This window comes from Hypanus sabinus, chromosome 4 (assembly GCF_030144855.1).
Source record: "Hypanus sabinus isolate sHypSab1 chromosome 4, sHypSab1.hap1, whole genome shotgun sequence".
In the NCBI taxonomy this organism is placed as follows: domain Eukaryota; kingdom Metazoa; phylum Chordata; class Chondrichthyes; order Myliobatiformes; family Dasyatidae; genus Hypanus; species Hypanus sabinus.
This window is the reverse complement of record NC_082709.1, coordinates 124808224-124833988: the sequence shown is the minus strand read 5'-3', so window position 1 is coordinate 124833988 and position 25765 is coordinate 124808224. Positions and strand designations below refer to the sequence as shown.

General features: G+C 42.9%; 1 protein-coding gene across 3 annotated transcripts in view; it reads right to left on the bottom strand.

The window, feature by feature from the left end:
* LOC132393173 (rho GTPase-activating protein 31-like) overlaps positions 1-25227 on the bottom strand; it is a 110042-nt gene extending 84815 nt beyond the window's left edge. For all 3 annotated transcript variants that reach the window (XM_059968086.1, XM_059968088.1, XM_059968087.1), the window contains exon 1: positions 25093-25227. In XM_059968086.1, the coding sequence (XP_059824069.1) occupies positions 25093-25195 (103 nt within the window). In that variant the 5' untranslated portion in view covers positions 25196-25227. The remainder of the gene's footprint in view (positions 1-25092) is intronic.
* Positions 25228-25765: the final 538 nt, after the last annotated feature.

Here is a 25765-nt window from a genome sequence, read left to right as displayed (position 1 = left end):
GACCAGTGGTTGGTAACATTTTCGAGTCCAGTATTAAGGATGGGGTTTCAGTGTTCATGGAAGCACATGATAAAATGGGTCAAAATCAGCATGGTTCCCGTAAAAGGGATATCGTGTCTAACAAATCTGTTGGAACTTTCTGAGGAAGTAAGAAGCAGAATAATGAGAGTCAGTGATGTTGTTTACTTGTGTTTGTAGAAGTCCTTTGACAAGGTGCCACACATTAGGCTGCTAAACAAGATAGGAGTCCCATGGCATTACAAGAAGGCAAAGAGTATGAATAAATGGACTTTGTTGGGTTGGCTGCCAGTGCATAGTGGTGTTCTACAGGGGTCTGTGTTTGGTCTACTACTTGGATAATGGAATTAATCACTTTGTGGCCAAGTGTGCAGATGATACATAGATAGGTTGAAGGGAAGGAGGTCTGCAGGACGTGGACGAGTAGGAAAGTAACAAAGTAGTGGTGGGAATGCAACACAGGGAAGTGCACGGTCATGCACTTTGGCAGAAGGAATAAAGGCATAGACTATTTTCTAAATGGGTGGAGCATTCAGAAATCAAAGATGTAAGTGGACTTGTGAGTCCTAGTGCAGGAATCTCTAAAGGTTAACTAGCAGGTTGAGTCACCAGTAAGGAAGGCAAATGCAATGTTAGCATTCATTTTGAGAGGACTAGAATATAAAAGCAAGGATGTGATGTTGAGGCTTTATAAGGCACTGCTGAGACCACATTTGGAATATCGTGAGCAGTTTTGGACCTCATATCAAAGGGAGGATCTGTTGGCATTGGAAAAGGAGCATTTGATGACTCTGGGCCTGTTCTCACTGGAGTTTAGAAGGATGGGGGTGGTCTCATTTAAATCTACCAAATATTGAAATGCCTGAAAAGAGTGGATGTGGAAAGGACGTTTCCAGTATTGGGAAAGTCTAAGACCAGAGGACACAGCCTCAATAAAAGGACCTCCCTTTAGAAAAGAAATAAAAAGGAATTTCTTTAGCTTGAGGCTGGTGAATCTTTGGAATTCATTGCCACAGATGGCTTTGAAGGTCAGTTTATTGGGTATATTTAAAGCAGAGGTTGATAGTTGTCAAATGGTGTCGAAGATTACAGAGGGAAGACAGGAGAATGGGGTTGAGAGGGAAAATAAATGAAACATGATCAAATAGCAGAGCGAGCTCGATGGGTCAAAAGGCCTAATTCTGTTCCTATGTATTAAACTCTTAAGGTAGCTGCTAGATTAGTTAGGAGTTGATTTTCAGAAGTGTATTGATAAGAGGCTAATGCGCAAAATTAAAGCTCTTGTGATTGTAGTATGACAGCATGCTTGAAATAGAATTGGGATAAGTGGGTCCTTTGTGGGGCAGTAAATAATCACTAGTGGGCACTACAGCATTTGGATCCCAGTTATTAACAATGTATATCAATGGTGTGATTGAAAGAACCAAAGGCAATATTTTCAGTTTGCTGACAACAGCATATGATGTGGGATTGTAAAGTGGATGCAAAGGGGCTTCAAGCCAATTTTGATAAATTGGATTAGCAAACCAATACACTGGCCAGTGGATAGGTGAGAATTCCTTCACTGTGGTAGGACAAACACAAAGGCATACAATTACATAAAAATGTCGATAGATGTGGAAATGTACAAGGGAATCTGGGTCTCTTTGTAAACAGTCATTCAGAGTATGCAAGCACAGAAAGGCAAACTGGCCTTTAATACAAGAGGTCTTGATAAGAAATATGATGAGATCACACCTGGTGTATTTTGTGCATTGTCCTTGTCATCTTACTTCAGAAAGGGTATATTTGCCACATGCAGAGTGCAATGAAGGCTCATCAGACCAACTTTTGGGAAGGCACAACTGTTTTACAAGGAGAGACGGGGTTAGTTCGATTCACTAGAGTTTTAGAAGAATAAGATGGAATCTCATTGAAAGGAAGGGTGCCCTCACTGGTTTCAGGATCTCGGGAAAGACTGAGAGAGGAGAAAACCCTTTGTTTAGACAAGGCTGCACACTCGGAATACTTTACCACAAGCAGCAGGTCACTGCAGACACTTGGGAACCATAAAGGTAGATTTCAAGACACAACAAGCAACAAGGTATGTGGAGAGAGCAGGGATATGGGATTGAAATAAAGGATTAGTCATGAATGTGTCAGGGTGATGATGATCAAATGTACCTCGTCAACTTAGGACCTTGCTCGTTCAGAAACAACACCCAGTGGAATGCCTCAGTTCTTATGTAAGCTACTTGTTTGTTATTCTAACAGCTTGGTTTGAGAACCCAAAAACACAATCTTTCTGACTTCTGGATAGAACTCCCAGCTCACGGGCTTGTACTCTAACTGTAATTCAAAAACTATTCTCTGAAATGGTGAAGTGATTCCCATTTCTATCAGGTTTTGCAGCAAACACAGTCAATGCCTTTCACAGCACCTGAAAGGAAGTAACAATAAATGACACTTGCCAGCTAATTGACAATTTATTCTATTGACTACTTATCTACAACATTAAGAGATTTAGAGATATTCAGCTTTGCCTATTCCTTAAATGTAATGACTACATCTGATTCCACCACTTCTTTTAACTTACCAGTTGAAATGCTCTTAAACACAGCAATTATATCTGAGTCTACCCATTCTGGCTGTTTGAGGCCACCCCTTAGCCTCCTTTGCTCCAGGGAAAACAAGCTCTCCCTATCCTATCTCTCCCCATGACTTCAAAGCAATAGCTCAGTAAGTTCGACTTCATTAACTTTGCCTCCAACTTTCACCCCGCCCTCAAATTCACCCAGTCTATTTCCGACACCTCCCTCCCCTTTGTAGATCTTTCTGTTTCTATCTCTGGAGACAGCCTATCCACCGATGTCTATTACAAACCTACAGACTCCCACAGCTACCTAGACTATTCCTCCTCCCACCCTGTCTCCTGCAAAAATGCTATCCCTTTCTCTCAACTCCTCCGCCTCTGCCGCATCTGCTCTCAGGATGCGGCCTTTCATTCTAGGACAAAGGAAATGTCTTCCTTTTTTAAAGAAAGGGGGTTCCCTTCGTCCACTATCAACTCTGCCCTCCATCGCGTCTCCCGTATTTCACGCACCTCTGCCCTCACCCCATCCCCCCGCCAGCCCACCAGGGATAGAGTCCCCCTGGTCCTCACTTATCACCCTACCAGCCTACAGATCCAACGTATAATCCTCTGTAACTTCTGCCACCTCCTACGGGATCCCACCACCAGCCACATCTTCCCCTCCCCCCTACTCTCGGCTTTCCGCAGGGATTGCTCCCTACGTGACTCCCTTGTCCATTCATTCCCCCCCCTCCCATCCCTCCCCACCGACCTCCCTCCAGGCACTTATCCCTGCAAATGTAAGAAGTGCTACACCTGCCCCCACACTTATTCCCTCACCACCATCCTAGGCCCCAGACAGTCCTTTCAGGTGAGGCACCACTTCACCTGTGAGTCACCTGGGGTGATATACTGTATCCGGTGCTCCCTATGTGGCCATTTATACATTGGGGAGACCCGCCGCAGACTGGGAGACCATTTCGCCGAACACCAGTGCTCAGTCCTCCAGCAGTGGCGGGATCTCCCTGTGGCCACACACTTCAATTCCACAGACCACTCCCACTCCGATATGTCTGTCCATGGCCTCCTCTACCGTCAAGATGAGGCCACACGCAGGTCGATGGAGCAATACCTTATCTCCTGCCTAGGTAGCCTCCTTCCTGCCGGCATGAACATTCAACTCACAGACCTCCATTGATACCCCCCCCCTTACCCCCTTACCCCATCCCTATCTATAATTTTAGTCTGGTTCTCTTTCTCTCTTTTTTCCCCCCTCACTATAATCCCCACCCCCCAGCCTTACCTTTCTTTCTCTTTTATTTCCCATAATTCTCCACCTTCCCCTTAAGCCTATTTCCCTCCAGCCTATCATTTCCCAGCTATCTACTTCTCCACCATCCCATGTTACTTCACTCCTGATGAAGGGTTTCGGCCTGAAGCGTCATCACTGCCTCCTCCCATAGATGCTGCCTGGCCTGCTGAGTTCTGCTAGCAATTTGTGTATTTTTATTAGCTCAGTAAGTTTCTTTGGCACTCTAGTCGTTCCTGAATTTAGCCAACTGCTTAATTTGATTACAATCACTTTTCCACATACCCTAATGCAATCTGCACACTTATATTGGTATTCATCAGTAAATCCTATCTGTTAGAATCGTCAAAGGTTGTGCCCTCTGATAAGTGCTTAAGATCACCCAGAACTGAGCTGGCTGTGCCAAATGCAGACACCCGTTAGCCCTGGGCTTGCAATGTTGTCCCCCAGTGAGGAAGCATCTCACTGGAAAAATTCTAATGTCTGTGTTTGTGATGGAGAGTGCTCAGTAAACACATTCCATCTCTCTGTCTCTCTCGCTCTCACACACACATGCACACACAGTGCCTTGTCTTTCTGCTGCTATTGCATTGAGCGTACGCACTTCAGTGTCTGTCCCCCAGTATATTTTCATAATGGATCCTAAAGAGTGGTGCTTTTCCTACCATACATAGCAGAATATTCCATTTCTTTAGTAATGGGGATGTGCAAATAATGTGTGTGTGTGTGTGTATATGTAGTTTGTATACTGTATTTAAGGTAGATGCATCTGTTTATTTTGTAATAGTATTGCAGCTACATTGTGGGGTGCATCATATTCTAATACATGTGTAGTCTTAAGTTAACTTTGTGGGTAATGAAGGTTGGTGTGTCCTAGTGCCCAGTAAATAGGGTCTCAGTAGGCGAGAGAGATCGGGTCTGCCAAGATTTCATACCAGACAAAAATATTATGCAGCTATTGTTATTTTTTCTCTGAGTAGATATCTCTTTGGCAATATCAGCAGTTTTCTTTTTGCTATTTTTGTAACTTTGAATTTTGACTCACCCAATAAACATCCTTGCATGGAAATGCTAAGCGACTCCAGCCATTTCTTTTCATACCCTAAGTACCAATCAGTTTTCAGTTCCTTGTCCTTCCACCTGCTCACCTTTGTAATCTCTTCCTAACCACCAGCCTTTCAGATACCCTGCACTCCATTCTGGCCTCTTTTTCAAGCCGTAATGTAAGTGCAGCACCTGCATTGGCCATGTCTTCAGCTGCTGAGGTCCCTAAATTCTGGAGATTCCGTGCCATCAGAATAGCTGTCAAAAAAATTATTCTGAGTTATTCTGTCTTAATTTTGTTCCAACGCCTGCCCAGTTCAGGAAGTATTTTGTTGCCATATTTCCTCATTGCAGAGAGTTAAGGGAAGTTCATTAAGTATATAGCAGCTCTCACTTTCCACACTAACTTTTCCTGCAACCTCTTTCCCCCATGTTCCCACTGACTCCCCCATATTCTATTACCGACCCACACTCGCAGTTTACAGCAACTGGTTACCAACCTTTGGATGTGGGAGTAGCTTGGAGCAATTGGAGAAAGCTCGTGTGGTTATAGGGAGAATGTGCAAACTCCACACAGTCAATATTAGAGATCAGGATGAACTCAGATCTCCGAAACAGCAACACAGCAGTTCTCCCAGTTTTAATCATTCTTCAGTTTTTTTTTTGTGAATTGTGGAATAAGAATTCTCCTTGAACCTCAGGAGGAATCCAGCTCCCCAGTGTCATACTCCGGAGCTCCCTTTCCTGATCACATCCAGAACCCTGTCACTGCCTATTGAATTGCCGGATGTGCTTCTACATTCTTCTGAAATGACTGCTGCCTCTGGACTTCTATATGCATCTGCTAGTTAGGCTAGAACAGGGGTCAGAGAAAACGTACTTCCTCATTACACCATTCTTGAATTTCTGCCTTAAAATTAGGGCCCTAGTGTAATTTCAATTCATCAAAGCTCTGCAAAAGGTTTCAACCACATTTGCTAAAATTCTAGTTCAAGTTCAGTTTATTGTCATTCAATTATACGGCCAAATGAAACAATGTTCTACCAGACCAAGGTGCACAACATAGTACATATAACTCACGCACATAACACATAAAGTAATATTAGCACAAGTATAACGCTACTGGTGCTTCATAAGTGCTGACATTGAGTCCAGCAGTCTTACAGCCTGGGAGAAGAAGCTGTTTCCATCCTAACAGTTCTTGTCCTAATGGTACCTCCTGCCTGATGGTAAGGGGTAAAAGAGATTGTTGGAAGGATGGGTGGGGGGTATCATTGACAATGCTAAGGGCTCTGCGTATAGAGCAATGCTGATAAATATCTCTGATGGGTGGAAAAGAGATGATCCTCTCAGCCAGCCTCATGATCCTTGAGGTCAGATGCCTTGCAATTCCTGAATCAGTTGGTCAGGACACTCTCGATGGTGCCTCCTGTAAAAATTGGTTAGAATGGGAGGGGTGAGCCTGACTCGCCTCAATCTCCTCAGGAACTGGAGATGCTGCTGCACTTTCTTGGCCAAAGAGGTGATGCTGAGGGACCGAGTGAGATTGTTCATTATGTGCACTCTCAGAGATTTGATTCTCCTAACTCTCTTCATGGATAAGTTACATTTACTCAAATGCTGAATAACATTCTTGAAATATTCATTTTTATAAATCATTGTTTAAATTTATAGAAGTTTAACTGTATTATAGCTACGTTTCTTACAAACTTTCATTAGGATTTATTAGATCACTTCTTAAAATGTGTTTAGCTTTATTTGTACTTGGATATTAAAATTTCTTGTTAATCTTGTTAACCTGGGTCATAACATTGGTGCTGAGGATAAAACTGGCCACATGTGATTTTTCTTCATCTTCAGTGTCCATCTCTGGAGTGTCATTCATTAGGTCAAACTTAATGTTACAAGCACTCCCATTTCCCATAATGAGGTGACCAGAACTGAACACAATATTCTAACTCTGCTGTAAGCAGATTTTGTACGCTGCAACATTACCTCTCAGCTCTTGAATTCAATTCTCTGACCGATGAAGCCCAACACACCATATACTTTCTTAATTAGTATATCAACTTGTGCAGCAACTTTGAGGGATCTATGGATATGGACTCCACACTGCTAAAAATCCTGCCGTTAACCATATTGGCAAGTGGCTGTAAAAAGAGAAGCATTAATAGAAATGTTGTGGGAGGCATGCAATGTCAGAAAGCTTATTAAAGATGATGCAATAACCATCACAGATTAAGGTATATTGCACAGAAGTGCAAGTCCTTAAAGAAGAAAAGTGATGAACATCATTGCTCTGGAAACCTTGGAGTAAAGATGTGGACCAATCTCACTGGGAAATAATCCAGACATTGGGATTATTTAATGAAGAGGTGACAACAGATGTGTTGAATGGTGTTTGCCATATGTCTGAGAAGAGACTAACACCAAAATGCTTAAATATACTCTTACTTATTGAGAATGCCATGATGTAAAGGCACGTTGACTTATCACATTGTCAGAGCAACGGCTGTGCCATTTGCAAGGGACGTAAATGTTGTGTAAGGCAACAGACTTGCACAGCCCATGGCAGTGAGGTCAGCTCAAGTATAACAAATAATGTTGCAGCTGTTGAAAATACACATACTGGTAAAGAACTTGATGCCAACTAGCCTTCTGATGCTTAAAGGTTCACAGATTGGCTGGTTTGTGGGAGGACTGTATTGCATTGTAGAGGTGATTGAAGTGATCTGAAGATCCCATGAGATGTGTTACCCCAGGCTTAGACTTAATGGATGTCAGCTCTATGCAGAATGGCCAAGTGTCCCGAGTGAGGCCGGAAGTGGTTATGGTTAAAGTGCAAGAACTGGAGATCAGAAGCAATGAATTTCTAACTTCAACAGGAAAAGCAGGAAAGAAAAAAGGTTCAGTGTCTACACTACAGATGCAAGGCAAAGCAGAGACACTCGAGAAGGGATCAAAGCAGAAAATAATACGGTTGGGTTTACGTGCTTAGTAATATACTGAAAATGATGTACAATTTTAGCTGTATGAATTAATAAGTATAATTTGATTATTTAAACTGATGTTCAGCAAATGTATTGTATGAAGTATTTATGGTTATACTTAAGGATGTAGTATAGGATGAAGGATGCAAGAAGAAATATTTTGTGGAAATTAACTATTCTTGGAATGGATACTATACAGATGTTAATTTTAGCTTATGCAGGAGGAATTGTGGGCGAGGGGACTACAGAAATGTATAAATATATGTTCAGCTAGATTAGGGTCTGAGCTGTGCTTATGTACAACATTGTTGATTGTACAGTATACATTTACATAGATAAGTAGTTTGCTGATACAACTCAATATGCACTATGTAAATAATTAGAGGCTTGCATGTTGTAGTTACTTTTTAAAGTAAACATTCAGTGCATATAAATATATCCCTTTTATAACTGTGATACCCTGTGGTATTAATATTTGTTCCACTGGCTGCTGTTAGTTGAGAGCTGACTCCTTTCAGAAATGGAACTTTATTAGAAATTTCACTTGTTACTTGCCTTACTAAACTGTAACACTCAAGAACCTATTGACACTATCGTAGAGATCTGGTAAAAGGGATGTTTGGATGTCTGGTGCAGGTTGGAAAAGGCAGTGAAGAGCTACTGAATGAAAACGGCAATTGTGATTCCTGAAACAGCTGACCTGCACCAATTTCAAGTAGCTTCCAGAAAATCTGTGCATTAAATCGAATTATAGAATGGAGTGAAATCTTGAATGCAATGTAATTTCTGGTTAATCCAAAATTAGTGGAGGGGAGTTCTGAGCATGCTCTGTTGGTGCCAGAAGCATGGCAACACTAGCAGGCCGCCCAGCAGAGTCCTCGCTGATTTGATTTGATATAAATGATGCATTTCATTGTATATTTGGACAAATAAAGCTAATCTTTAATCTTGACCTCATGATCTACAATGAGACTGTGTACAAGAAGGGTCAGAGTCACCTCTACTCCCTGAGGAAACTGAGGTCCTTTGGAGCATGCAGGCCTCTCCTTCATGTGTTCTATCAGTCTGTTGTCACCAGCACAATCTTCTATGTGTGGTGTGCTGGGACAGTGGCATCAACATCGGTGATTCCAACAGGCTCAATAAACTGGTTAGAAAGGCTGGCTCCGTGTAGGAGTCAAACTGGACACACTAGAGGCTGTGGTAGAACAAAGGACCCTACGGAAAATCCTGGCGATTCTGGACAATGTTTCTCACCCACTGCATGCCACCTTGGCTGAACAGAGGAGCACTTTCTGTAACAGACTAAGACAACTGTGCTGCTCCAAAGAGCGCTGTATGAGGCCATTCTTACCCTTGGCCATTACCTATATCTGGGGAAGTTTTGACACCCTCCTGCAGGACTGTTTGTGGTAAATTACTTTTTATTCTTCTTACTTCTCTTTTAATATTTATATCTGTGCATTTGTAATGCTACTGTAACACTGTAATTTCCTTTGGGGTCAATAAAGTATCTCTCTATCTACCTCCCTATGGTCTTGCACCTTATGGTCTACCTGCACTGCACATTCTCAATAGCTGTTACACTTTATTCTATATTCCATTATTACTTTGCCTTGTACTTCCTAATGCACTATGTAATAACCGCACTCCATCAACATTATGTAAGGCAAACTTTTCACGGTACCTCAGCACATGTGACAACAATAAACCAATTCCAATTCAATTCATGTGTAGGTCTGCTTCATATATATCAGATTTTATTAGAGCAATAAATGACAGATCCACTACGTGTAAAAGGCAATTTAATTTCTTACAGCCATCTCTTAAATACAAAGGCCACCTGCTGTGTATCAATGGTGTTTCCTGACAAAATGTGATAACTCAAACCCAACACAGCAGTTTGTCCTTGATTTAAAGGGGTTGTGGATTGTGCGGGGATGGGAGGGGTTTGTGGATAGGATGTTCATTGTTATGAGCTTTTAGATCTATATCTGAAAGCTTTTACTTTAGATATGACCAGAGAAGTTATTTGTGCTATTTCAGGATCACCAGTCACATGTGCAAAGCCCCTCAGGCTCAGACCTTTGGGAACCCAGCTCAGAATCACACAGAGGCAGAACTCTCAGCCTTTGAGAATTTAGCTGAAGAAAATACATTAAAACCACACAAACTGGGATGAGAAAGTTAAGTCAGTTTTGTTCCTTTCCCAGGCCAGGTAATCCCTAATTCCCCAAAATAATCTGGCTAAATATGAAGATTTTCATTGACTCCCATGTCTCTGCCATTTAACCTGGACCAGCTGCTCTCTACAAATTCATCCTTACCCCCAAATTCCCGTCTGCACATTAATCATTGCAGTGCAGTTCTCCTCTTGAGATATGACTGTATTTGGCAGTCCTAGAACTTGGACAGAGGGGGACGGGGTCCCTGTAGCAGTACCTTGTGTTTCTACTGTTACAGTGGCCAAACAAACTGGTGGCAGAGTCACAGACCTGCATTTCAGGGTCTGGACTCCAATGGTGGAAGAGAATGTGACTTGTTTACACACACTGTTGATGAAACCAGGAATCTTTCAAGATAAAGATACCTTCAAGGCATGTTTATCATTTCCAGTTTATTCATGACCCTTGTCAGAATTTAGAATTCATCCAGACAAGTCACAAGGTTAAAACAATTCACTGCACACCATTCTGAACTTTCAAACCCCTCGTCGTAAATTGTAATTCCGGAGTGTTTTCAGTAATGGAATTTAGTGCCTGGTTTCTGCAGAGGTGCAATAGAGGTTCTAAGCCTGTTGTCTCATCTGGCTGCTTGCATGAGTCTGTTCCGGGGTAGGGATGGTGTAGGGGTGGGTAAAGCGGGCATAGAAGAGGGGAGAATGATAAGGCTCAGGATGGATGTGAGCGAGCGTGCTGTGGCAGAGTTTGGGGATAGTAAGTAGCTCTTGAATCCTATATCAAGCTTTTTCACCTTTATCCCTCTGATCTGATGTCACAATCTTCTTGAGTCTGATTGCCAATTTCTTAAATAATGCTGAGCTCACCTGCAGCATGACTAGACAGGAGGTCTACATCAAACAGTAGCTCAGGCTGAATCTGAATCCCACACAGTCCTGCTGACTGTTTATTAATTTCCCTAGGTGCTGTCTGACTTGCAGAGTTTCCCCAGTGCTCTGTGTGTGTTGCTCTGGTTTTCCAGCATCTGCAGAATGTCTTGTGTTTATGAATCCCACATGCTCAGCTTTCTAATGTTAGTCTTGCATTAATTCATGGAATCTGTCAGACTGTGCAATGTTTACGTGTGGAAAGCAGTAGAAACTCCAATACTGGCATGGTGAAAGTTAAAGTCAAGTTTATTGTCATATGCATATGCACAAGTATGCATCTGGGTCCTCAAGAATATGACCTGGTTATGTTTGGAAATTCTTCGATATGTGAATTGAGTACAGAGATGTTCAAAGCACATTAGGATACTCATAAAATTCTTATGCAACTGCATAGCCTACAAATGGCATGGGTCACTCATAGTCACGGCATAAATTGGCTTAATGAGAACATCACTATCACTATGGAATTTCACACTTGACTTTTTTAACCTTTTACTTTCACCCCTCTCCAGTCTTGGCCCTCTCATTGGAGGCCTCCTTTGAGCCTCAGTAGGCCTCTCCCCCCCAACCCCCCCCCCCCCCGCCCACCAATCAGATCTTGACTCTCTTCCACCAGAAAGATAAATGTCCTGACACAATACATGAGATCCTGATCGCTTGCCTGCTGAAAATCAATGCTCCGTATCCCTCCTTGGGGCTTTCTCTCCGTTTTGATCTCTCTGCTACCCATGATCTGATGCTTACCTAGTTTCATTAGCAAAACGTTCGAAGTATTCAAGGCTACATCTTGTATCTACTGCACAGGACTCTGGTACTTAAGTGCAATGAGATATTATAATAGGGAGTCAATGCACAAAATATAATGAGCCATCACTTATCATCAGTTTAATGGGTCATTTAAGGACATTGCTTGGCCAGAGTTTTGTGACAGCTTTTTATATCATAACAGTTGTGAGAAAATTTATTGATTAGTAATGGGAGCAGTTCAGAATTGATTTGTTTTAAATATATTCATTTTATAAAAGGTAACAAAGAAATGGGAGAGTAGTTATAGAAGTCACAAGCTTGGAAAGATAATTAATTAACCAAAGAAGTTAATTCCATTCCCTTCAATATTTCTAGCATTTTTCAGATTTTCTTTCACATTAATAGCAACTGGGCTATGTTATACTTGAAGGTGATCAACAACCCAGTATCAGAGATAAAAACTGCCAAAGTTAGTGACTGATCATTTATGCTTGATGTCCACTTTTTAGACAATGCATTGGTCTTTCTGGCATAAATGATTAACACCCTTGATTCTGCTCCAACTTCATCTACAAGTTTTCAGATGACTCCCTAATGCAGTGGGCCACATCTCAAATTATGATGAGTTGGAGTACAGGAAGGAGAGAGAGCTTAGTGACATGATGCCATGACAAAAAACTTCCCCTCAATGTCAGCAAAACAGAAAATCTGGTCATTGGCTTCAGAAAGCGGGGGGGAGGGGAGCGTGCACATGCTCCTTGCTACATCAATGGTGCTGAGGTTGAGAGGGCTGAGCTTCAAGTTCCTTGGTGTGAACATCATCAAGAGCCTATCCATGTTGATGTCACAGCCAAGAAAGCTCACCAGCACTCTTCTTAAGGAAGCCAAAGAAATATGGCATATCCCCTTAGATCCTTATCGATACTCCATAGAAAGCATTGTGTTTGGCAACTGATCTGCGCGTGACCACATTCCAATGATATTTGGATAATTCCAAGTTTCCTTGTATACTCAATGGAAAGTCTTTGTACACATTGTAATCCCTGTAAAGTTCCTCCTCCTTTTTACTTCTCACTGTTGGTGGTCTGTAGAACATCCCAGTAACATAATCACACCTGTTTTGCTCATTAATTCCAGCCAAACCGATTCTGTCCTTGTCCTGTCAAATACAATAATATCTAACCAGATCTGTAATATAACTGCTGCTCTTTCTTCCCCAGTTTTATCTCCATGAATATTAGGGATCCAATCCTCGCTTTTTTTTAAGCTGGTGTATAGCAATGACTGCCACTTTTAAGGTCCTACTTTTTATCTTTTTCTGGCCATAGCATCTCAATATCTCTAAGTCATCTGCATATTTAGCACAATATTAGAAAGGTCACAAATAAAATGAGTTGCATGATATGTCCAGTGTTTTAAATCAGGAAAAGCAGAGGCAATTAGCTACAGATTACTTAATGTAATCTGATTGGTGAAGAAAGAAGAACACAAAGTAACATAATTTATACATGAATACATACTTATAGGATTACAGTCTGCCTTTGACATCAAGAAAACTTTTTGATTGAGTATGGCACCAAGGAGGCTTGGTTGAACTGAAGTTGATGGGAAACCTTCTGCTGGTTGGAATCTTACTTAGCAGAGAAGATGGTTATGGTAGTTGGAGATTCAGCCACAGAATGTCTCTGGAGTTCCCAAGGGAACTATGGCAGAATATGGCCAGGAAATATGTCTTTACCCAACCATTTACAGCTACTTCAACACTGACTTTCCTTCAATTGCAAGGTCAGAAGTAAGGACATTCACTAATTGCGCAATATTTTGCACCATTCCCGAACCCCGGAGATAGTGATGCAGTTCACATCTATCAGCCTCACTGAACTCCCCGCCACTGTTATCCTGCGAGTTACCATTGACCTCAAACAGTCTCATACAAAACCTTACCACAAAAGCAGAGCAGAGGCTGGGAACCCTGTGGTGCTAACTCCTCTCCTGCTAACTCCCCAAAGCTGCTCCAACATCTGGTGATGAAATGCTTTACACTAGCCCTGATGAGTACACATTCAACAACCCTCAAGGAGCTTGATGCTTTACAGTATATAGCAGTATGTTTGATGGGCACCCCACCCAAAACCATTTACTCATTCCATCACTGAAGCAGCAGTGTGTACCTTCTACAAGATGCATTGCAGCAACTCACCAAAGCTCCCCAGACAGCACCTTGCAAACCCACAATCCATAACTAGCTGTATTAGTTGGTGATTCTAATTTCCCCAGTACTGATTGGCCAAGTGTGTTAAGGGCCTGGATGGGGTGGAAGTTGTGAAATGTGTCCAGGAAAGTTCCTTGAGTTAATATATAGAGGGCTCTACTCAGCAGGGTGTAATGCTGGACTTCCGCTTGGGGAATGAGCAGACCAAGTAACAGAAATAGCAGTCATGGAGCACTTTGTCTCTGGTGACATGATTCTACTAGCTTTAAGATAGTGATGGAAAATGGTAGGACAGGTCCACAGGTTGGGATCTTAAACTGTAGCAGGGCTAATTTCTAGCAGAGGTCTATCAGATGAGTCTGAAGCAAAAGGAATGAACAGCAAGCGGGAGGCTTTTCCTGTTCGGGTGAAGGCTAAACCTGGCAGGTTCAGTGAAGTTTGGTTGAGAAGAGACATTGAGGGTCTGGTCACGAAAAGGAAGGAAGTACAGTAAGCATTGAGTTTAGGATGTCAGGATTGAGTGAATCCCTTAATGACTATAAAAAGATTAAGAATACTCTTACGAGAGAAATCAGGAGGGCAAAGCAACGGTATGAGATGGAACTGGCAGACAGGCATAAGAAAATCCCAAGAGGCTCTTTAGCTGTATGAAAAGAGTGATAAGGGAGAGAGTAGGTCCTCTTTGAAATTAGCAGGACCTCCTATGTCTTGATCCTCAGGAGATGGGTGGGATTTGTTAAAAATATCTTTCCACTGTATTTATTGAGCAGAAAATCACAGTTTATCTAGGGGAAATGAGTGGAGATGTTTTGGAAGCCCCTCAAATTACCAGGGAAGAAGTATTTGCAGCCTTACAGTGCATTAAGGTGGATAAATCCACGGGGCCTGACTGAATGCATCTCAGACTTTCCGGGAGGCTAGAGAAGAAATTGAAAGGGCCCTTGCAGAGTTATTTGGTTCATCATTAACTGCTGGTGAAGTTCCGAAGACAATAAGGTAACAAATGTTCCTCTATTGTTTAAGAAGGGTAGCAAGGACAAGCCAAAAAAACTACAGGCTGATCCACCTGAAATCAGTGTTGATGAAGCTACTGGAGGGAATTCTGAAGAGTAGGGCATACCAGCATTTCGATAAACAGAGGCTAATTACGAGTAATCATCATGGCTTTCTGTTTGGTAAGTTGCGCTTGATGAATCTTTTAGAGGTTTTTGAACAAAAATTTAGATGGGGGTAGGGTGAAGCAGTGGACATTGTTCATTTGAATGCAAGGCAAGACCTTCGACATGGCAGGCTGGTTTGGAAGGCTAGGTCCCATGGAATCCAGAGTGCTAACTAGATAGATTCAAAATTAAAAGGCAGGAAATAGACTCGTGGCTGAAGATTGCTTCTCAAATCATAGAGATCAATGGTCATTGATAGAGATCAGTGGTCACTATTGAAGATGGAGATCAGTGGTCATTGTTGGAGGATGATCAGTGGTCACTGTTGGAGTTGGAGAACAGTGGTCAATGGTGGAGGATGATCAGTGGTCACTGTTGGAGATGGAGATCAGTGGTCACTGTTGGAGGATGGTCAGTGGTCACTGCGGGAGATGGAGATCAGTGGTCTCTGTTGGAGGATAATCAGTGGTCACTGTTGGAGATGGAGATCTGTGGTCTGTTGGAGGATGATTAGTGGTCTCTGTTGGAGATGGAGATCAGTGGTAACTGTTGGAGATGGAGATCAGTGATCACTGTTGGAGATGGAGATTGGTGGTCCCTGTTGGAGGATGATCAGTGGTCACTGTTGGAGATAGAGATCAGATGTCACTGTTGGAGGATGGAGATCAATGGTCACTGTTGGAGATGGAGATCAGAGGTCACTGTTGGAGGATGGAGATCAATGGTCACTGTTGGAGGATGATCAGTGGTCACTGTCAGAGGATGGAGATCAGTGGTCACTGTTGGAGAGGGAGATCAGTGGTCACTGCTGGAGATGGAGATCTGTGGTCACTGCTGGAGATGGACATCATTGGTCACTGTTGGAGATGGAGATCAGTGGTCACTGTTGGAGATGGAGATCAGTGGTCACTGCTGGAGATGGAGATCAGTGGTCACTGTTGGAGGATGATCAGTGGTCACTGTTGGAGATGGAGATCAGTGGTCACTGTTGGAGATGGAGATCAGTGGTCACTGTTGGAGATGGAGATCGGTGGTCACTGTTGGAGATGGAGATCAGTGGTCACTGTTGGAGAATCATCAGTGGTCACTGTTCGAGATGGAGATCCAGTGGTCACTGTTGGAGGATGATCAGTGGTCACTGTTGGAGATGGAGATCAGTGGTCAACGTTGGAGGATGGAGATCAGTGATCACTGCTGGAGATGGAGATCAGTGGTCACTGTTGGAGAATCATCAGTGGTCACAGTTGGAGAATCATCAGTGGTCACTGTTGGAGATGGAGATCAGTGGTCACTGTTGGAGATGGAGATCAGAGGTCACTGTTGGAGGATGGAGATCAATGGTCACTGTTGGAGGATGATCAGTGGTCACTGTCAGAGGATGGAGATCAGTGGTCACTGTTGGAGAGGGAGATCAGTGGTCACTGCTGGAGATGGAGATCTGTGGTCACTGCTGGAGATGGACATCATTGGTCACTGTTGGAGATGGAGATCAGTGGTCACTGTTGGAGATGGAGATCAGTGGTCACTGCTGGAGATGGAGATCAGTGGTCACTGTTGGAGGATGATCAGTGGTCACTGTTGGAGATGGAGCTCAGTGGTCACTGTTGGAGATGGAGATCGGTGGTCACTGTTGGAGATGGAGATCAGTGGTCACTGTTCGAGATGGAGATCAGTGGTCACTGTTGGAGGATGATCAGTGGTCACTGTTGGAGATAGAGATCAGTGGTCACTGTTGGAGGATGGAGATCAGTGGTCACTGCTGGAGATGGAGATCAGTGGTCACTGTTGGAGATGGAGATTAGTGGTCACAGTTGGAGGATGATCAGTGGTCACTGCTGGAGATGGAGATCGGCGGTCACTGCTGGAGATGGAGATCAGTGGTCACTGCTGGAGGGAGATCAGTGGTCACTGCTGGAGATGGAGATTAGTGGTCACTGCTGGAGATGGAGATCGGTGGTCACTGCTCGAAATGGAGATTGATGGTCACTGTTGGAGATGGAGATCAGTGGTCACTGTTGGAGATGGAGATCAGTGGTCACTGTTGGAGTTGGAGATCAGTGGTCACTGTTGGAGATGGGGATAAGTGGTCACTGTTGGAGGATGAAGATCAGTGGTCACTGTTGGAGGATGATCAGTAGTCACTGTCAGAGGATGGAGATCAGTGGTCACTGTTGGAGATGGAGATCAGTGGTCACTGTTGGAGATGGAGATCAGTGGTCACTGCTGGAGATGGAGATCAGTGGTCACTGTTGGAGGATGATCAGTGGTCACTGTTGGAGATAGAGATCAGTGGTCAACGTTGGAGGATGGAGATCAGTGATCACTGCTGGAGATGGAGATCAGTGGTCACTGTTGGAGAATCATCAGTGGTCACAGTTGGAGAATCATCAGTGGTCACTGTTGGAGATGGAGATCAGTGGTCACTGTTGGAGTTGGAGATCAGTGGTCACTGTTGGAGATGGGGATAAGTGGTCACTGTTGGAGGATGGAGATCAGTGGTCACTGTTGGAGGATGATCTGTAGTCACTGTCAGAGGATGGAGATCAGTGGTCACTGTTGGAGATGGAGATCAGTGGTCACTGCTGGAGATGGAGATCAGTGGTCACTGCTGGAGATGGAGATCAGTAGTCACTGTTGGAGATGGAGATCAGTGGTCACTGCTGGAGATGGAGATCAGTGGTCACTGTTGGAGATGGAGATCAGTGGTCACTGTTGGAGATGGAGATCAGTGGTCACTGCTGGAGATGGAGATCAGTGGTCACTGTTGGAGATGGAGATCAGTGGTCACTGCTGGAGATGGAGATCAGTGATCACTGTTGGAGATGGAGATCAGTGGTCACTGCTGGAGATGGAGATCAGTGGTCACTGTTGGAGATGGAGATCAGTGGTCTGCTGTAGATGGAGATCAGTGGTCACTGTTGGAGATGGAGATCGGTGGTCTCTGTTGGAGATGGAGATCAGTGGTCACTGCTGGAGATGGAGATCAGTGGTCACTGTTGGAGATGGAGATCAGTGGTCACTGCTGGAGATGGAGATCAGTGGTCTCTGTTGGAGATGGAGATCAGTGGTCACTGTTGTAGATGGAGATCAGTGGTGTGCTGCAGTGTCAGCAATGCAGGATGGTGATCAGCTCTGTGCTGCAGCGGTTGGTGTTGGAATCTATTTTATTTGTTATTTATATTAATTATCTGGATGCAAACGCACAAGTCTTGATCAGTAAGTTTGTGAATGACACAAAATTAGGAGGTGCTGATACTGAAGACAGTTATCGTAGATAACAACGGGAACCTGATCATTTAGTGAAGTGGGCCAAGGAGCAGTAAATGGATGTCAATACAAATAACCATGATTTGATGTATTTTGGAAGCTCAAACACTGAACGTACTATGAATGACAGGGCACTAGGGAGTGTAATGGAACAGAGTGATTTAGGAGTACAGGTGTTTTATTCATTCAAAGTGGTGTCACCGGTGATCAGGATGGTGAAAATAGTGTTTAACATGCTGGTGCTCATCAGACAAGGCACTGAGTACAAGAGTTGGGACATTGTGGTCTATAAGCTTATTATATAAGCTATAAGCTGGTCTATAAGCTTATATGGTCTATTGTAGATCTATAAGCTGTTGTTGAGGCTATATTTGAGTACTTTGTAAGTTTTGGTCACTCTGTTATAGAAAAGACATTATTATATTGGAAAGACTTCAGAAATGATTAGCGAGAATGTTGTCAAGGCTAAAGGGCCTGAGTTATAAGGAATGATTGGCCAGACTAGGCCTTTAAATTTGCAGATGATACAACCATTTTTGGGAGAATTTCAGATGGTGACGAGAGGGCGTACAGGAGCGAGATAGACCAGTTAGTGGAGCGGTGTCGCAGCAACGACCTGGCACTCAGTGTCAGCAAAACCAAAGAGCTGATTGTGGACTTCAGAAAGGGTAAGATGAGGAAACACAAACCAATCCTCATAGATGGATCAGAACTGGAGAGAGTGAGAAATTTCATGTTCTTGTGTGTCAAGATCGCTAAGGACCTGTCCTGGTCGCAACATATTGATGCTGCTATAAAGACGGCAAGATAGCGGCTATATTTTATCAGGAATTTGAGGAGATTTTGTTTGTCAACTAAAACACTCAAAAAGTTGTACATACATACTGTGGAGAGCATTCTGAGTGGCTGCATCACTGTCTGGTATTGGGGAGGGACTACTGCACATGATCAAAATAAGTTGCAGAAACTTGTAAAATTAGTCAGCTCCATCATGAGCACTAGCCTCTGTAGTATCCAAGACATTTCCAAGGAGTAGTGCCTTAAGAAGCCAGCAACCATCATTAAGGACCCCCATCACCCAGAACATGCCCGCTTCACACTGTTACCATTGGGAAAGAGGTACAGAAGCCTGAAGGCACACACTCAGTGATTCAGAAACAGCTTTTTCCTCTCTGCCATCAGATTCCTAAATGGACATTGAACCCTTGGACACTACCTCACTACTGTCTTTTTTCATGACTTATTTTGACTTAAATATTTAATGGCCATATGTATATTTAACATAACTCAGTTATTTTCTATAAATTTATTTATCATGTACAAACGTTTGTATTTGATTGCACTGTTGATGTACAGTTAACAACTTGCACGATATATGCTGGTGATATTAAACCTCATTCTGATTCTTTACTCTATGGAATGTAGAAGAATGAGGAGTGACCTTGTAAAATATTTAAAATTTTAAGAGACATAGATAAGGTGGATGGCGACTGTCTTTTGCCCAGGATATAGGAGACCAAAATTATGCTTGTATAAATTTAGGGTGAGGGGAAAGATTTAAAGGGGACCTGAAGGGCAACTTTTTCATGTAGAGGGTTATAAGAACATGGAATGAGCTGCCAGAGGGAATGGCTAAATCAACCATAATAGTTTCATTTAAGAAGCATTTGGATAGGCACTTTGAGGGAGGGGATTTAGAGCGATATGGGCCAAATGCAGGGAATTGGGACTGGCTGGGAGGGTATAGACTCACTGGCCTGAAGGACCTTATCCATGCTGTATTGCTCTATGACTCTAGAAGGACAAGGACAGTAAAAACATAGGAACACCAACACCTAGAAGTTGTCCTCCATTCCAAACACCATCCTAATTAGGAAATATATCATCGTTCCTTCACCATTACTGCATCAAGATCCTGGAACTCTCTACTTAATACCATTGTGGCTGCACTCACACCTCAAGGACAGCAGTGGTTCAAGAAGGCTGCTCAGTATCACTCCACGATTAAAATCAGGCTCAGCCTGCAAAGCCCACATCCCTTGGATGAATATAAAACTTCAAATAAATTACTTCTGTTAAAACTGGGTTGAAAATATCTCATTGACTGATCCAGATACATGAGTAGAGTGTGGCGGAAAATAAAGGCAACTTCAAAAAGCCACTCTATAACTACGGAGCTTTCAATGTGTGCCAGGCTAATGGAATGTCTAATTCTTTTGAAGACTAAAAAAAGATTTTTCCTAATCTCTTAAAGAGAAGTTGCATTTTTTTTCACTTCATACATCTGAAGCGAAAATAAAAGTTACAACTTCTCTTTAAGAGATCAGGATAAACCTTAATCTTTAATAGTACAGAAACTTGTAACAAGGCTGATAAAAGTACACCTCCATTGGGAATATTGGCAACACTAGTAAAATTGTTGTCACACAACTCCAGCAAACTAGTTTCAATCCTGACCTTGGGTGCTGTCTGTGTGGAGTGTGCATGTTCTTGCTGTGATCGTGTGGGTTTCGTCTAAGTGCCCTGATTTCTAAAACATCCCAAATACCTATAGGTTGGTAATGGGAATACGATAAACTGTCTCTAGTGCATAGATAAGGGATGTAATCGGTGGACAATTCAGGGAAATTATGGTGGAGTGGGGGAGAATAAAATAAAAGTAACTTAGAATCAGTCCAAATGGGGGTTGATGATTCAGTCACCAACGATCCTGTTCCTGCCATGTATGACTCTATGATTCTCTATTGCATTGATGCAAATTGCTCTTTATTTGCATGATTTTGAATTCATTTTAATAAATGAACCCTTGAAGATTCACATATGATCTAGGGTTGCATTACAATTTCTATGCATTGTGAGTAATCAGTATGAAGAATAAAGCACCTATTCATCCAACCTCAGAAGCACATCTCAACCCCTCACAGACTGACATGTTTCTATGTCTCAAGCAAGTGCCATTAAAGAGCCTGTCTACCCCAAACGAGGAGAATTTTTGTGCTATCCCACAAGAACCGGAATTGAGAAAAAACACGTGGAGCAAAAGGGCACAGAGAGTGGAAAAACAAAACAAAAACAGAAAAAGTTGGGCAATGGAAACAAAAACAGAAGATGCTTCTCCTAGATTCTGTTTGACCTGCTGATTGCTTCCAGCAATTTCTGTTTTTGTTTCAGATAAACCCCATCCATTGCATAAGATACCAAGAGGGTAAATTGATCCTATTGGTTCATAATATATTTAAACCTTATCTCTAAAGTTGCAAAAACAACAGGTTAATTCATTGCATTCCCCTGTCTCTACATCATGGCAAACAACCATACCCGCAGGGTAAAACAATCACACAAACAGAACTTAAATTTAACCATCACTGAATTTTAGAGACATCAGTCCCATTTTTTTGAGAAAGATTATAGCTATGTATGTATAATTTTCACAAAGGTATTAAAAGATAATGGTTAGGTGGGGTCTAGTAATCTTTTTCCAGCGAATCAGATTTTGACCATATAAAAATAAATCATGTAGCAATAGCAATAATGTGTTTTTAACATTTCCCAGGCAGCTAATAATAGAACAACTAGTGAAGTGTCTATGGTTCTTAGGTCTCACTGCAGACTAAGGATTGATTGATGACGTACAAAAATTCCATGTTAGATGTCACTTACTGACCATTGCTACAATAAAGTGATATGAGTGTGCTTTCAATCAACGATCTGAAAGATGGAACCAATGTAGCAGGTCATCACAGAGATGGTCAGCACTGCCTCATGCTTCTCGTGAACTGCTACAAGGTCCATCTTGAATTTAGTACATTGGCAGGGAAAGCAAAGATTAGATGAGTCTCACTGTAAAGTGGAACATATTTTACAAATTATATATGGAATTGTATATAATATCCACAGGGACATGCATTAGTCTGACGAACAAAATAATAAAAATTTGCATTAATGTGTACAAGATGATGTATAAGTTAAATGGTAAGCATTCTGTGCTGTAAAAAGGGACTCATGTTTAGATTGATCTGCAGCAGCACAGATGCAGACCCAGGTAATAAACAGGGCATGGAACACGTGGACTCTGTTGTTGAGTTGTTTGTATGGGACAGCTTGAAACACATGGATGCGGCAAAAGATGAGGAAGGGTAATAATTTCAAACTGTGTTTATCTGATGAAAATCTAATAATACCGCCGATGCTGGAAATTTGTAATTAAAAACAGAAAATGCCGGAAACATTCATCAGTTCTGGCAAAATCTGTGGGAGAAACAGATTTTAATACTTCAATTTGGAAGTCCTTCACCTGAACTGGGAAGTAGGTAAAAAGAAAGATGCAGGGAGGGTGGCAAGAGGGATGAACAGGACACAGCCTTGCTGTTAGCAACATATTTTTCTTCTTCTTGAAAATAAACTGAAACTTCTGAAATTTTGTTGTTGGACAGAATGCGCAACCTAGATATGTTACTGTTAGCGTGTTCTGCTTCCACACATATTAATGGATCATGCTTAAATTCTGATAATGCAAGCAATGTTAATCTACTTCAGGCAGTTACTAGGTCAGCACTGGGTTCTGTTTTCACAGATGTTCCCCAGTTGATTCTGCCCATAAGTCAGAACATACACAAAGTCACTGATACGGTAACTATACCTCCACTGTATTGCAATGAACAACATCAAAGGCACATTGGACTGATAAGTACCAAAAAGTAATAAAAGTTCAGAGAGTGGAAAACAGTTCTGGTGTTTGTAGGAGCAAACACGTGTCTACCTCATACTTCAGATATTAATAATACTATGGGAGCTTCTACATATACCTAAGGTGTCTATAAGTCAGGCATTCTTAACCAGGGGTTGGAATGTGCACTGTGCTTATTAACTCTTTGCATACCACTTACTCTGTTTCATACAGCAAAGGCAACCCAATCATCTAAAGCACAAATGTACTGGGAAGCACAACACCAAATATCATCACTTTTGCTGGGCGGTACTCAGGACATTTTAAGAATGAAGAATGTGGCAGCTGAATGAAAGCACGATGGTGAGGAGCGCCATTAGTTTCTCGGTATTGATGAGGATACAGTGGAACACAGGATTTCTGTGGATCCTGAACCAATACTTCTGCAGGTTTGGCAGCTGCTCCCCCCACTCGTCCCCTGATTTCAACCAGGCCTCTTCAACTAGCACTGGGAACTGGATTGGCATGCCCACCATCTCAACAACATGTGTTTCCAAAGCAGCGCTGGGGAGATCAGGGACTATCAAAAATGCGCAAAGCCAAGAAAGCGGCCTTCAGCGACTTGGCCGCCTGAACTGTACATGAGAATCCAAAGCATTCAATGTTGGGAATGCTCAGCTGGTCTCTTCCCACAGACGCATCATGACTTTCTGAGCATTTCCAGCACTTTCTGATCCGTTGGTTGCGGTGAGACATTTTTACTGGGACGACGCCTCATTACTTCGGGCCGGGACAGAAACCCTAATGCGTAACTCTGGGACAAGAGCAGATTGAGTCTTATGCAAAAGCATCGCTTCCAACGAAATGAACAGGAAACAGTGCCCGAGACTGGAGGAGTGCTGACCAAAGCGGTCTCCACTTATTCTTTAACCAACGGGTAAACTGGCCAGATGAAAATTAACTAAGAAATGATATGCAGTGTGACTGCAAGATGTACGTGGTGGGAGTCCGGGTACTGTTTCTATGGGAGTCAGTAGGGACGAAGTTGAGTTTATGGATCAAATTATCCAAGGAATGTGAGTGGCCTTTCTTTCCCTGCATCACGTCCTTCACACTCTCAACGTCGAGTAAGGCATTTGATTTCACAGGGTTATTTTTCCCCCCACTGCATTCTCAGCCATGACACTCCTCCCGAAACTTCCGTACCATCGATGAATCGTGTAGCCACGGGGGGGGGGGGGGGGGGAAGATCTGCTTGCCAGCTGTTTGGGAACTGACCAGAAGGACTCAACCTGCGGTGTGAAATCAGTTCCCACCTTTCAGCAACTGCAGTGCAGTTTTTCCAGAGGCGGGGGCCGCCCCTTCCATCCTCATACTCTTTCCCCTCCTGTTACCCCTGTCATATCCTGTCACTGGAAGGAACTGGCTGACAAGTTACTTCTGACTTCAGGTCTAAATGCCACTACCAGTGTCAAAGAAGACATCATCTTAAAACTAGAAATGCTCTTACAAGCAGTCCCCCCCCCCCCGCCCCCACCCCCCAGCACATTGCCACTGAAAGCTTGAAGTGTGTGTTAGATGGTTAACACATCTCGTTGACTTCCATTTTATTCGGGAAAGTGCTGTCCACTGCTGAGGCTGTCAAGGAAATAAACAGTAAGCAATGGTCTTAATGGAGATGTAGAGACAATCTGCAGGTGTTGGGAAGCGTTTTAACGCCAGAGCGTTGAAACCAATTGCGTGCAAAACGCTGAAATCGACCGCAAGAATAAGAGGTGCACAGTCATTCATTTGACCCCCCCCCCCCCCACCATTGCGATGTTATAACCAAACTGTAAAACACAAATGTTTCATTGCATGTTGTCACTTACGATTTAATTGAAATAAAATTTCCTGTCACTGAGTTAGCTGCAGCACGGTTTGTAATGGAACGGGAACGGTGGTGGCGCGCAGGGACGAACCATTCACTTGGAAAAACAGCTTTTTTAAAAACAATATCCAAATAAGCTTTTACATTACCATCCTGATTGGAGTTCTGTAAGTATTCGCCCAGGTCACAGCCAAATGCAGTGTCCTTTGCACCCTTTCGCTTTCCTTTCTGCTTTGCCGCCTTGTTCTTCATCGGTGAACAAGTTGACTTCAATAATCCTCGGGTCAAGGTGTTCTATCGCGGGAGCTATCCGAAAACAACCATGAGTTTCTGCTCCTTTAAAAAAAACACAATCCCATCAAATCTCTGCCGACCAAATGCAGACTCACATCCTGGCACCACGCTTAATCAGTCGGTCTTGACAGAAAATGATTTCTGCAGAGTCCACATTGTGAGCGACCAGAAACAATATGATTCCTTAATTGTCCCACTTCTCGTCAGCCAGTTCTTCAGGTCTACACCGCTTCAAATTTGCGGGAGTTTTCTCTTCCAGGCCTGTAAGACCGGGTTTTTAAACATCAGCTTCTCCTGCTTTCCTTAAAAGTTTTTTTCCCCTCTTTTCCAAAGCGTGTCAATGGTTTATCGATTTGTGCTCAGGAAATGCTGTAAGAAACCAAGGAAGTGAGGCACTAAGGACAAACTTTACTCCGAGCCGGGTCTGACAGCAGGGAGATAACGGCTCCAGCGTTTAACAGTCGCTGCCTGACAGGAAACCTGCTGCAGGCCAGACTTGGTGCTCTATGCTAAACCACATCCTGTTGC